Source organism: Hippocampus comes, unplaced genomic scaffold, assembly GCF_001891065.2.
Source record: "Hippocampus comes isolate QL1 unplaced genomic scaffold, H_comes_QL1_v1.1 scaffold384, whole genome shotgun sequence".
In the NCBI taxonomy this organism is placed as follows: domain Eukaryota; kingdom Metazoa; phylum Chordata; class Actinopteri; order Syngnathiformes; family Syngnathidae; genus Hippocampus; species Hippocampus comes.
Window position 1 is genome coordinate 247,801 of NW_017805700.1, and position 14,024 is coordinate 261,824.

The following is a 14,024-nucleotide window of genomic DNA, read 5'->3' on the forward strand; positions in this document are numbered from 1 at the left end:
TACTTTTAAGGCCGCCGTGATTTGCGATCTCCAGCAGTTTTTTTTTACTCATTTTGCGAGCTTCTGCGTTTTGTTTTGAAGTAATCGGTCACGTGATGGAGAAGCGTGGCTTGACGTGTGTCAAGCGTGACACAGACGGATGTAACGGAGAATCCGGTAGTTTTTCAAAATAAAACATCTTTCGTATTCCGAAATAAAACTGAATTAAGGCAAGTTCTTTCTGTGCGGCCCGGTATCAAATGCCCGGCGGACCGTTACCGGTCCGCGGACCGGCGGTTGGGGACCCCTGCTCTAGGGTGCAAAAGTATGACCCCTGTAAACGTGCAAAAATGGGCCAAAGTTGGACATTCAAAAATTCATAGCTCACTTCCTGTTCATTTTAGACAATTGCTGCAATGGACTTTTTTGTACGTCTCATGGTGCTCCAAGTGCCTTTTAATTTTTATTGGCCTCAGTCATACATACGGGGTTGGTTTTTATTTTTCCACTCTAGGTGGTGCTGCACGGCCATTGTTTTCAACGTTTATGACAACTTTAAAACACAAAAATTTTCACCAGGGCTGATGAGTGTGGTGAGTTTTCGTACATGTTTAGGTCCCCAACAATGCGATTCAATTCATTTTGTGGAAAAAAAAAAAAAAATTATTGTTAATATTATTTCAACAAAAATCAACAACGGACACCTCGCAGCAGTCGCTGCTCGGGCCCTAATAATAATTTCTTCAAAACAATAGGGACCTCACAGTGGTCGGTGCTTGAGCCCTAATAATTTCTATGAAAACAAGCAAGATCTCGGTCCCTAATATTGTTTTGAAGAAGAATTCCTACCTACGGCGAAGATCCCTTGAAGACAGACCTCTATCCATAAGCAAGAGCTGTTGGGTGGAAACTCCCTCATTTATATTCCATTCAGTTGTACAAATGTAATGGAACTACCCCAAACAGCCAAAAATGACTGTCTTTTGTTTTTTTGTTGGAGGCAAAATCAATGAGTTTCTTTGGAATGGACGAAAGGACGGTATTGTATTTTGGGGACAGGTGATGTTGTAAGCCACCACCTCTCTGAAGAGATGGTCTTTCCACCTTCATGTAGATGACCTCTCACTGCTATTTCCACCATCTGTCGTCCCAGTGAAGAATTGTACATTTTTATCAAAGGAGTGCATCTTCTCTTTAAGGTCCAAGTAGACAGCTGAGTCTTGACCTTAGGAAGTACCCCCACTGTGTTGCACCATGCACCTGCTCAGTGCTTGTTTGGTTTCCCCAATTCCAGAGCAACATAGATAAACACCCATTCGCACTCACCATCACACCTCGGGAAAATTTAGTGTCTAATCAACCTACCATGAATGTTTTCAGAATGTGGGAGGAAACCGGGGAACCAAAGAAAACCCATGCAGGCATGGGAAGAACATGCAAATTCCATATTTGGAAAGCCCTCTGGAACTCTGCACTGTGAGCCGGACATGCTAACCAGTCGTCCATCGTGCTGCTCTGTGAGAGAGACCATCAAATTTGAAACATCATCTCTATTGCAAATTTCTCCATCGTGGGACAAATCATCATTTTCTTATCCTATCTTCTTATTTTAAACAGTGGAGCTGGCTTACACCTATCCCCATACAATGTCATCTTCTCCTCCGTTCCAATGAAACTTGTTGATTTTGCTTCAAACAAATAACACTAAGTCGCTTTTTGAAGCAGCACTACTGCCTTTTTAGAACTGAATGGAATATTAAAGGAAGAGTTGCTACAGTCTGAGGCCTCACTGCAAGAAATCTTCACAACCCCTGTTTTGCAGTCCAAAAGAATGGCAACATTCTTGGTTGTGGCGTAGAGGTAAGATCGGGCCGCCTGAGCCCGAGCCCAACCCGAAATTCGGGTCGGGTCGGGCCTTAAAATGTCAATCATTGGTTCAGGTTCGGGTCGGGTTGGGCTTCTCTCTCACTGACTTTTTTTTTTTTTTTTTCGAGGCCGTCAATAGTTTTGGCCACAAGAGACCGTGGTTCGCAAAAAAACAGAAGTCGCCTCATCCCAACACGTACTGTACTAAACTCTTGCAATGACAATTCAAAGAACTCCTTCCTGTCTCTGTCTATGAGCCACCCATCATTATTCTTTTTTGTCTCTCTGCTTCTCTCTCATATAGTGCCGCGCTAGATTCTTAAGGACGTACTGCTACGGTGGTTTACGGCCCAATTTTCAACCCGTCAAAATGACGGACGGCCTTAAATTTTCCCCGTCCACTCTTAAAAAAAATCCGTCAATGATAGAAAATTGTCGGTTAATATAACCTCTTCAGAAACAGAAATATAAAAGATGTAAATGTTTATACAGTCTTGTTTAACTTAGATTTCGTTCCAAAAGACAGGCTTTATTATCAGAAATCACCCCTACTCCTCCCGAGTCCTCACAAATAAAATATGAAATGTCGGGTTTGCTTCGGGCTCGGGCCTGCAAATCAAGCTAAGTGGGCTTAAAAGCCAGGTCGGGCTTAAATACCCTCGGGCTGGTTCGGGTCGGGCTCGATTTTTTAGGACCGATCTTATCTCTATTGTGGCGGGCCTACAAATTGGGAGTGTAAATAGTTGAGCTTTCAACACCAACTCAGGCTGGTGTAGTCCTAACTAAGCCTTGTTGCATGAACCGAAGAATGCTTGGATGAAAGGCAAACCGTCTAAGACTACCAGGTCAGTCCAGTTGTGATCAATTCATTGTTTTGAGAATGTAATAACCTGGATGAATGAGAATATTGACAGGTATGTTCCTATAAAATGTAAGATTAATGATTCAAAATATTGTAATACAGTCTGTTAAATATGAAAATAAAAGTAATCACTGCAGACTTACTCATCATTTCTTCTTTCCCAAGCTTTGTATATCCATGACGGGGTGAGGATGGGTGTCCCCATGCACACAGCCAGCTAAAACAAATCAAAATATTAAACAATGGCTGTGTCTATTTATTCCAGCACTTGATTTTTAGTGGACGCCGGTGTTGGTGAACGGTGGTTGTCATTGGGGGTGGGGGGCACTTTCTATTGGGCTGGGGTGCTGGGAGAGTGGGTGTGTAAAAATAAACAGGTAAATATTTAATTCAGTCGTAAATCCAAAATTGTATGTAAAATTCTCATGTGAAATACAACAGTATACCGTAAGTTCAAAAGAGACCATTATTAGTTGTCGCCGCGGATCTTTCGGCTTCATTCTAGTCATCCTGGGATCACTTACATCTTGTGCTATTTTGAGTGGACACTATTGCCATACTCCACCACAAAAGGTTCTTCTAGCATACTCCTGCAGTTATTGTGTACTTAGACAATCAAGCTAGCTATATTCCAGCCACTGTGACGATGGAATTAGCGTCACTGGTGGTCATGTGTTGGTAAAACGTCAAATGATTGATGATGTCATTTATCAAACATGGCAGCCTTTGTGAGCTGGTAAAAAAGTGAACATTTCTCTCCTTTCCCATAGCTTTTTAATTCAATATTACTAGGCCTAAGTGACCCATGAATGTGCAAATAATCAAGGATATGATGATGGTCTGCTATGCACTGAGAGGAATTTTGTCAGTGTGCTTGAAATGGACTACAAAAATCACTGGCAGGCAGCGCCACAGCATTAGACTTGACACGCAGTGAGGAAATTCAGACTGTGGGATTTAATGATACATGTTACAGCTATGCTGTAGACTCCAAAAGAATTTGAGCATCTGAAAAAGTAGCAGAGAGCAGGAGGAGGTTATCAGTAGTAGAGTTTCAGAGTATACTGTAGGTCCCTTGCCGAAATCCTGGACACAAAGGTTTGAAAGTGCTTTTGGATTCTCTGATGGATATTGAACATTTTTGATGTGGTCTTGCTGCTCAAAACAGTAGGCATTTTTGGGAGTGCGCATCAAAGGTCAAATGGTGGGCATTTTTGAAAAAATGCCCCAACTGTGTTACATACATATGGGTGGTTCTCAGGAAGTATCCTCAGCCACATGCTGTGGTGTCCATTTCTTTTTGTAAGGAGCGATAAAATAGATCTATAAATTTATTAATGCTCGTGGCATGCAATATTTCGTCAATGTATTCTTGCGTGATTCAGCAGGATTTGAAAGGCCCACAGTTCAGCTGCAAGCGAACAGCTAATGAGTTGTGGTGTCCATATGATCCTCGAATCTAACATGACAGCCATTGTTCTTCATTATCTAACATGACGGCCATTGTTCTTCATTCAGAGGTCATTTTCTAGATCTAATTGGTAATTTATAACAGTTTTTTTAAATGTAGTATCTTTGTGTGAAAGTAGTGAAACTGTTAAAGCATATATTTGAATAAATAAATATATGTTTTAAAAATAAAAAACATTCAGTGCTCGATACTCAGTTACCAAATGGTACATACTACCATGACATTCAACAAATCTCAATCAACAACACTATCTTTAGTTATTCATAGTGCACTGCAGTGGAGGTTTGATTTAAAGCATATTTTTAAATGGTTTTCAACAGCTTCATTTTTGGGCTCTCATGTCACATTCCTGGACCATACTTTCTGAGAACCACCCATATTAAATTATTCGTCTTGTCACAAGGAATCTAAATACTGTCAATTTGTATGTTTTTGCCAGATTAAATCAGAAGCTATCAAAAGCAAAATTGGTAACATTTACCTTCAACTTAAAAATAACTGTGCCCCCTCCCTCACAAAAAACTATGTGAGGCAGGGAAAATGTGGAAAATATTGATTTGAATTACTGTCAAAAGAAAACAACACAAAAAACAAAATAACTCAATTCAATTGTTAGAGTATGACATTAAAAATAAAATGATAGAATTACATTAGGGCTGTTCGGTCCCTATACTGCCGATGTCAGAGTTTGGTTCGCATTGCCGGCAATAAGTCGGAATCATTTCCAGTGAGGGTTGGACTCCGCCAAGGCTGTCCTTTGTCGCCGATTCTGTTCATCACCTTTATGGACAGAATTTCTAGGCACAGCCGAAGCGTTGAGGGGGTCCGTTTTGGGGGCCTCAGTATTGCATCTCTGCTTTTTGCGGATGATGTGGTACTGTTGGCTCCTTCAAGCAGGGCTCTCCAACTCTCACTGGAGCGTTTCGCAGCCGAGTGTGAAGCAGTTGGGATGAGGATCAGCACCTCCAAATCTGAAACCATGGCCCTTAGTCGGAAAAGGGTGGAGTGCCCTCTCCGGGTCGGGGAGGAGATCTTGCCCCAAGTGGAGGAGTTTAAGTATCTTGGGGTCTTGTTCACGAGTGAGGGCAGGAGGGAGCGAGAGATCGACAGGAGGATCGGTGCAGCGTCTGCTGTGATGCAGACGTTGTATCGGTCTGTCGTGGCGAAGAAGGAGCTGAGCGAAAGGGCAAAGCTCTCAATTTACCGGTCGACAACTTTCTCTACGTTTTCTGCAGGCCTCAAAGCATGTTGTTTGTACCACTGTTTTTTGTTTGTTTGGGTTTTTTTTTGGGGGGGGGGGGGATTCTTTTGCAACTCTGCATTTCATATAAGCTCGGCAATTAGCATGGCTTCTCCGTCTTGTTGCCTCTTACCCAGAATTTTATGTTTCACGACTCATAATGGGACGCCTCGGGATCCGCCAGGAAGAGCTCGAAGAAGTGGCTGGGGAGAGGGAAGTCTGGGCTTCCCTCCTAAAGCTGCTGCCCCCGCGACCCGACCCCGGATAAGCGGTGGAAAATGGATGGATGGATACATTGTTTTTGCAATAGACTTGTAATTCATACGAAGTAAAAACAAAACACCTCAAAAAAACAATTTACATAAACGAACATTTACTTTGGCGAATATAGATTAAAACGATCAAAGAAAATCTCCTTTAAACCCTTGAATAATAAATGAATGGAGAACAAGTAATGGTCGCAAAACATTAATTTCGCAAGAGTCTTCTCCTATTTTCCTGAATCAAGTGACAATCATGCTGCTCCATCTCCACTTCAGGTCAATTGGATATTAGAGGAGGGCAAATGTTTGCCAGTGCGGTGCACCAAGTCAACTCTCATCAGAGACTGACACGTTAGAGCCACTGATATATTAGACACAGAGTGCAACAGTGAAGGCGCCATCAATTCGGACTCTGCCTCTGATGAATATTAAACAGAGTATGAATCATCTGAAGGATTGCAAAACATAAGATGTAGGGCTGCAATTAACGATTACTTTCATCATCAATTACTCTGTTGATTTTTTTTTTTCGATTCATCGATCAATCGATTTAAAAATCTTTATTTCCATCCTTTAATTAGAAACCCAGAAATGTCTTTACAGGGGCTTTAACGGTTGAGTGTGAGTTTTTAAGCATTTTTTGCAGGATGATTGTTCTTGACCTTTTTTTTCCTAACACATCTAACTGTAATCATTACTACATTTTTATGTATTGTATTCAAACACAGTGTTAATGTTTCAACTATGCATAACGCTGCACTGGCTGACAATAAAAAATAAAGATATATTTTAGGTATAACACTTCTGCTTCATTTTTTAGAAAACTATTCCAATATGTTACGTATTTTGATGAAAGTCACAACGCTGGTACTTGTAAAACGACAGGTTTTAGGTGGTACTTGCTGTAAAACGTTTGAGAACCCCTGTCTTAGTTGAATTAGTTATATTATTTTGCATTTATGTTCCCATTGTTACAGGCATACTTTATGATAATGGAATATAATGTCTGTATACAGGTAATTATAAGGGCTGAGTTTATATGGGGAAAATTCGTGAAAACAACACATGAAATCAAATTAAACTGGGTAGAAAACACACATACCTCTGTGGTCTTCAGTAATTTGGTGTTGAAGAAAAAACACACTAGCTTAGCCCAACAATCATTGTTCAGAAGCAAGGTTTAAGTAATTGCTGAATTATTGTATTTTCTTGGGGTTCTCAAAAATAAAGCTCTTGTGAAAAATGTTTATACGGGTTAAGACAGCTCTTGGGGTTCTCAAAAATAAAGCTCTTGTGAAAAATGTTTATACGGGTTAAGACAGCTCTTTGAGTAAGTCATAGTAAAGTTCACAAGTAAAAACTTGAAATTAAAGAACGGAGAAGTTCTAAAACTCTTGAATTTGTCTAAAATAACATTAGTTAGCTACTATTGTTGTTGTTGTTATTGTTGTTGTTGTTGTTGTTAAGAATGGGAACCAATAATCATTAAGGACTGGAATTGACTCGAAGAACTGGAATCGGAACCAAAGTTGCAGAAATTCAAACAATGCCCAACCCTACATGGCACAGGTAAGAAAATAAAATTCCTCAAAGACAATTACATGCTAATTTTTCAAAATATCTTTGAATGCTGTCACTTGTAAGACTTAAAAATACTGAAAGCAAAATTGTTTGGCTCGCATCAGCATTAATATGTACTTTTGAACGGACATGATCACGTGCTTTTAAAAGACATCTCTCTTGAGACCAGGCTCTGGGTCCCAAAGCATCCGCTGCTCTCTGTAGTCCACAGCAGCGGTGCAGGTGACTCATGTCATAAGCAGGCCACACAGCGGGTAATAATCGTGTGACAAAACGAATCAAGATTTTTTTTTTAACATTTTTAACATTTGTATGAATTCATTGTCGCATCCCTAGCTAGATGCTATTTAAAGTATACATTACTTTTCAAGTAACTCATGATATGGCAGCCATTTTGAAAGTTCAAGGTCCAGGTTACCATCTATAGCAGTGGTTCTTAACCTTGTTAGAGGTACCGAAACCAACCAGTTCATATGCGCATCCACCAAAACCTTCGTGAAAAATAAAAATATGATTCGAGAAGTGTTATTTTAGTTTTGCCAGTACGAGATGAGAGTTGCTAGGCATGACAAATCTTGCTGATAGCACGCTGAGTCCCATCATGTTCCGTGATGCATGTGAATCCATATTGTACATATTCGTCTGACCACTTCCTTTTTCTTTTTTGCTCGACATAGCATGTGTTTAAAACTTTTTTTTATTTTTTAAATCACACATCGTACTATCACGACAGTCACATGCTGACTACTGAGGGAACTAAATTTCCCGCAGCACTGATTGGACAAGCAATGCACTGTGATCATCCGCAGCCAGTGCTGGGCGCGTCATAACTAATTGACACGTTGAGTCGACTGTGTCTTAACCTCCATGGCAGAGGCTCCATTGAACCCCTGAGACCAATTCACCGAACCCCTTCGATTGAACCCAGGTTAAGAACCACTGACCTATACAGTCAAACCTCGGTTTTCGAATGTCCCGGTTCTCGTACAATTCGGTTTTCGAACAAAAATTTCGAGTTTTTTATGCCTCGGATGACGAACAAATTTCGGTTCTCGAACTAACTGAGCGCACTTGAATGCGTCACTTCACTCCTCTCGGCTTCGCTTCCTGTGTAGCATCCATTGTGAGCAGACGTTTTTGTATTGTTCAATAAAGATTTTTTTTAAAAAGCAGACGTGTTTGGTGAAACGCTTCCTCGTGTAGCGTCCATTGTGAGTAGACGAGTTTGTATTGGTCAATTAAAAAAAAGCAGACGTGTTTGGTGAGACGTTTCTGTTAGGGGAGTGAAACCCCCCTCTTTTCAGAATGGTTTGCCCCAGCAGGATGGGGGAAGTGCGTGCGTTTGTTTACGGCCGGCAGTTTTCAATACAGCGGCACATAATGAACACTCTGGTGTCCGGTGTCTCATTATTATGCAATAATCATACAGAAACAGCTTCCTCGTGTAGCGCCCATTGTGAGCAGACGAGTTCGTATTGTTCAGTAAAAGTGCTCTATAAATACAGTTAAGTTGAGTTGAGAATTTAAGAAAGATTTGATCGCGAAATATGAGTCAGGTGTTCGTGTGTCTGTGTTGGCGAAGGAGTTTGGGATGCCGAAATGCCCCGCCTACTGCCTGATGACAGCTGGGATAGGCACACGCCCCACGACAGATAGATAGATATAGAGAGAGAGAGAGAGAGAGAGAGAGAGAGAGAGAGAGAGAGAGAGAGAGAGAGAGAGAGAGAGAGATGTTCCTTCAATTTTTATGTTACTATGTTAATGTTACAATTGATGAAAATAAAACATTACAGTTTTTTTGTACAGTATTTTACATATTACCTGCTCTCCTATTACATTTGTACAGTTTATGGTGTGAAAGTGTAAAAAAAAGTGGTTTAAAAAAGTTGTTTTCTTGACTTGGAACGGATTAAAAATTTTTGGGGAAACATGGTTTCGGTTTTCGAACAATTCAGTTTTCGAACAGTCTTCTTGAACGGATTAAGTACGAAAACCGAGGTTTGACTGTACTTTTTAAAGATGCCAATTTTCAATTGGCAAGACAGCAAAACACAATTATCCAATATCTTTCAAATTGGACTCAACTCAACTGTATTTATAGAGCACTTTCAAACAGCCACTGCTGCATACAAAGTGCTATACATGGAGCAACTAACATATATACAACAATAAAGCAATAATCAGTAACAAAGATGGAAGTAGGCACCAAACAGTAAAACTAAGACAATGTTAATCATTTATGTGGATTTCACCTGTGTTCATTGTTGTCTCATACTTTAGCCCTGTACTGAAGTGACGTGGGCACGGCGAGGCGGGTGATCGTTCGGGCAACATTCAGCCCAGCCAGTGTCACGCATGGCAAACAGGGCATGGTTAAAATACACATGTTCACCCTATTGAGACCAGTTGTTATGGTGGAAACTTTGGCCACTTTGCGGGACAGGAAAATATCATCAGATCGGAATGAAATTTTGCACAGAACCTTGTACCATAGTATCGACAAGAATTCCGACCCGGCCCGACGAATCCGACAAACTTTTTTTTTGCCATGAAAATGTGGACCACCCTACTGTACACGGCACAAACAGTTACTGAACCACCATTTTTATTTCTTTCTTTTTTTTTTTTTCATTCATTACTGCTCAGATGCTAGAGCAGCATTTTGTGATCAATAACGCTGTTCATTGCTCCACCAAGTTTCGAGAATGAGCAACCACCGGCTCAGCAGATATGGGTGTCTAAACTTGCTTCAAAACCCCCCAAATCCTATATTTTGGCCACTTCATGGTATCTTAGGATGGCTGTGAAAATAAACAACAATGATTCCAAGGGAGAATCTTTAGCATGATGTACTTAAACTCCACTCCCACAGAGGGGTGAACAATTGCGACTGTTGGCCAAAGTAGAAAAATGCATGTTCACATCAAAGTTCCTCAGAGGTCCTTCAAGGTCGCAAATGTTCAGCAACAGTTTCAGTAATTTTTCTTTTCGCATTTTGAACATGTTAAAAAAATTCCTTACAACAAGTACAGGTGAACATTTGCAATCTTGAACGAAGACTGATAAATGCTGACTGGAACGCAACATTTGCTGCCTTTGAGAACACTCAAAAATGCTTGCTACTCTGTGATAGACGTTTTCGAGTTATTGTCAAGAAAATAAATAAATTGGGTTACCCCATGATGAATGGTACAAAATCCTCTTTCAAGCCACATTGTGCTACCGGAATGATGGTCGGTCTAACAATAGCAAGTGAACAAAATGTTTATAAAGTGGACACCCACAAACTCAGGGTTCGATACCTCTATATTAGCATATTCACAGATGGTTTTTTTTTTTTTTTTTTTTTTTGAATGATATGTCCTTTCACATTAAATTTTTTTGTTTGTTTGTGGTGGGAAGTCTATCAAAGGGGGTTCCCCATTTTTCATGGAATTTTTCACATTTTTTGAAAACATTTTTGGGTATATTTTTTTTTTCTCTCCCAGCGCATTTCAATGGGTGTCGATTTGTGCGGATTTTTGCTATGCACGGGCCACCCCAGTCCCTATTGCCTGCAAATACTAGTCACAGCAAAAACTTTTCAAGAGAAGAGTAAATCAAGATTAGTACAAACCCTGTATTTCTCCCCATGAGTGGAGTGGGCAATGAGGTGTGTAACCTTGGTACTGAAGTCTTTCCGAATGATGCCTCCCATGTGATGAACCAGATTCACCAAGTTTTTCTACGATAACAAACAGACCACGTGTCAGTTAATGCAGATAAGAAAACTCACAATTCCTGTTGTAAATTGTTTGGCGTAATGGGTTTGATTGTCAGACATGCATTTTTTTTTTTTTGTTGAAAACATTTTGTTGGGAATAGAAAAACGTCAGTAAACTCCACCAATCGGGACTGAAGCATGGCATAAAAAGTAGTTAAAGGGTGTTCTCCATGTCCTGCAGCTTCCTCCCACATTCTGAAAACATCTATGCTGGGTTCATTGAAGTTTCTAAATTGTTGTTGTTGTTGTCGTCAATGGTATCGTAAATGGGTTATCTACATAATGTGCAGTTTTGCCTCGAAACACAATTCGGGCTGGCATAGCTCATATAGCTGGGAGTCCACACATTACATCGCCATGTATTGCATCAGTGCACACACAGCCATGTTTACGTGCGGGGGTGAGTGGAGAGCGGTTTTGTTTTTCGACAAGCACCACCACAAATCCAGAGATTTTCTGAACCACTTAATCTCACTCAGGTCGTGGATGGCCTAATTGGTCCAGAGCAACACACACCATGTATTTAACGCACGCTACCACAACTAACACTTCTGTTCCCACATAAAATTTATATTTATTTTTAAAGCACAGTTGCAGTACAATGTAAATGATGTTATTTTTAATTTATTGCTGACTTCGTTAATGTCGATAGCTGTCAGTAGTTCATAAAATAACACTTCACATTCTTTTGGATTGAAATTTTGTTTTCTCAAAAAAAAAAAAAAAACACAACAACAACAACCATTTTCACTGAATCCATAGTATCGTTATCATAATCGAGATACAAAGTCTCAGACAATCGCGCCGACACGCCACTGCAAACGGTTTCGACTTCCGGGTTGAGTGGACGCTGGTGCGTGAGGCTGCCGCTGCTCTCCCACAACTTTTGTTTTACCTTTTTTTTTACCCTCCAACTCTCAATCGCCAAATCACCCCGTACCATCACCTACCGTAATATTAAAGATATTAACATCGATTCTCTCACTTCAAGGATCGCCACCCTGACTCTGGACACAGACTCCACTCCTGACGATTTAGTTTCTCGATATAACTCTGGTCTCATCAATATCCTCAATACGCCCCTGTCAAGTCCCGCTCTGTTTTTTTTACTCGGTCTGCCCCCTGGTTCAACCCCTTATCTTCGTTCCATGAAATCCAAAACCCGGCAGCTAGAAAGACTTTACAGAAAAAAACGGTCTCTCTGCTCACAAGGACATTTACACAGCTCATCTATCTGCCTACAAGGACTCCATCTCACAAACGAAATCACAATACTACTCTGGACTCATCTGTTCCAACGCCGGAAATACAAAGACTCTCTTCTCCCTTTGGAACAGAATCACTCAACCCACTGTCTCCCTACCACCTCACTTTTATTCCTCTGACACTTGCAACGCTCTCCTATTTTTCATTGACAAAATCAACAAAATCCACCAGCACCTGGGCTCCTCTCTATCACTCCCCCCCTCTGACCACCCTTTCCCCTGCCAACTGTTATCCTCTTTTGAACTCCCCCATCCCTCATTAATCTCAGATCTCATCATCAAATCCAAGACTTCCTCCTGTCAGCTAGATCCCCTCCCCACAGTTCTGGTCAAATCTTGCTTGCCCTCTCTGCTTCCATTCATTTCAGCCATTATTCATTCCTCTCTGTCCTCTGGAATTGTTCCTAACCCCTTCAAAGTCGCAGCTGTCACCCCAATCCTGAAAAAACCTGGTTCAGATCCCAATGACTTCAATAACCTACGCCCCATCTCTCACCTTCCTTTCATCTCAAAAATTCTTGAAAAAATTGTTGCCTCTCAGCTCCATTCCCACCTCACCTGAAATAGTCTTTATAAACAATTCCAGTCCGGCTTCCGTCCCCGTCACAGTACAGAAACAGCTCTCATAAAAATCACAAATGATCTCTTCATGGCAGCAGACTCTGGCTTAAACTCCATCCTCATCCTCCTTGACCTGAGTGCAGCTTTCGACACCATTTCGCACTCCATCCTCCTCAATAGACTCTCCACATTAGGCATCACCCACACTCCCCTAAGTTGGTTTCATTCATATCTCACTGGCCGCTCTCAGTTCATCAAACTCAATTCCTTCACTTCACAATCCCTCCCCGTCACTTCTGGTGTTCCCCAGGGTTCTGTCATGGGTCCCCTCCTTTTCATTATCTACCTTCTTCCGCTCGGCAATATTTTTTGCAAATTTGGTATTCACTTTCACTGCTTCGCGGATGACACCCAGCTCTACCTCTCCAGCAAACCCGACGCCTCCCTCCCACCCACCTCCCTCTCTCACTGTCTCTCAGAAATCAAATCTTGGTTCACCCATAACTTCCTCAAGTTAAACAGCAACAAAACAGAAATCCTCCTCGTCTGTACCAAATCCACCCTATGCAAAGCCGACAACTTTTTCCTCACAATTGATTACTCCACTGTATCTCCTTCCCCTCAGGTCAAGAGCCTGGGTGTCATCCTCGACAGCTCACTATCTTTCCACTCCCACAGCAATAACATTACCCGGTCCGTATATTTCCACCTTCGTAACATCAACCGTCTCCGTTCCTCTCTCACTCCTCACACTACTGCTATCCTTGTTCACAGCCTCGTCACCTCCCGCATCGACAACTGCAATTCACTTCTTTTCGGCGTCCATCTCAAATTTCTCCATAAACTTCAACTTGTTCAGAATTCAGCAACCCGGATCATTACGAGAACCCCCTCCTTCCATCACATCACCCCCATCCTCCGATAGCTCCACTGGCTCCCTGTTAAACATAGAATCAATTTCAAAATACTTCTTTACACATTCAAAGCCATCCACAACCTTGCCCCCCGCCCCCAATCTATCAGATCTTCTTCAGATCTCCATTCCTTCTCGCTCACTCAGTTCTTCATCCTCCCTCCACCTCTCTATACCCTCTGCCCGTCTCAGTACGATGGGGTGCAGAGCCTTCAGCCGCTCTGCCCCCAAACTCTGGAACTCACTTCCACCCAATATTC

The 14,024-nt window shown here is 41.4% G+C and overlaps 1 protein-coding gene across 3 annotated transcripts in view; it reads right to left on the reverse strand.

Moving 5' to 3' along the window:
- The window catches only part of ect2 (epithelial cell transforming 2), a 91,121-nt gene that overhangs the window by 60,290 nt on the left and 16,807 nt on the right, over positions 1 to 14,024 (reverse strand). For all 3 annotated transcript variants that reach the window (XM_019882639.1, XM_019882636.1, XM_019882638.1), the window contains 2 exons: positions 10,879 to 10,986; positions 2,851 to 2,924 (listed from right to left, as the gene is read on the reverse strand). In XM_019882639.1, coding sequence (XP_019738198.1) covers positions 2,851 to 2,924; positions 10,879 to 10,986 — 182 coding nt within the window. The remainder of the gene's footprint in view (positions 1 to 2,850; positions 2,925 to 10,878; positions 10,987 to 14,024) is intronic.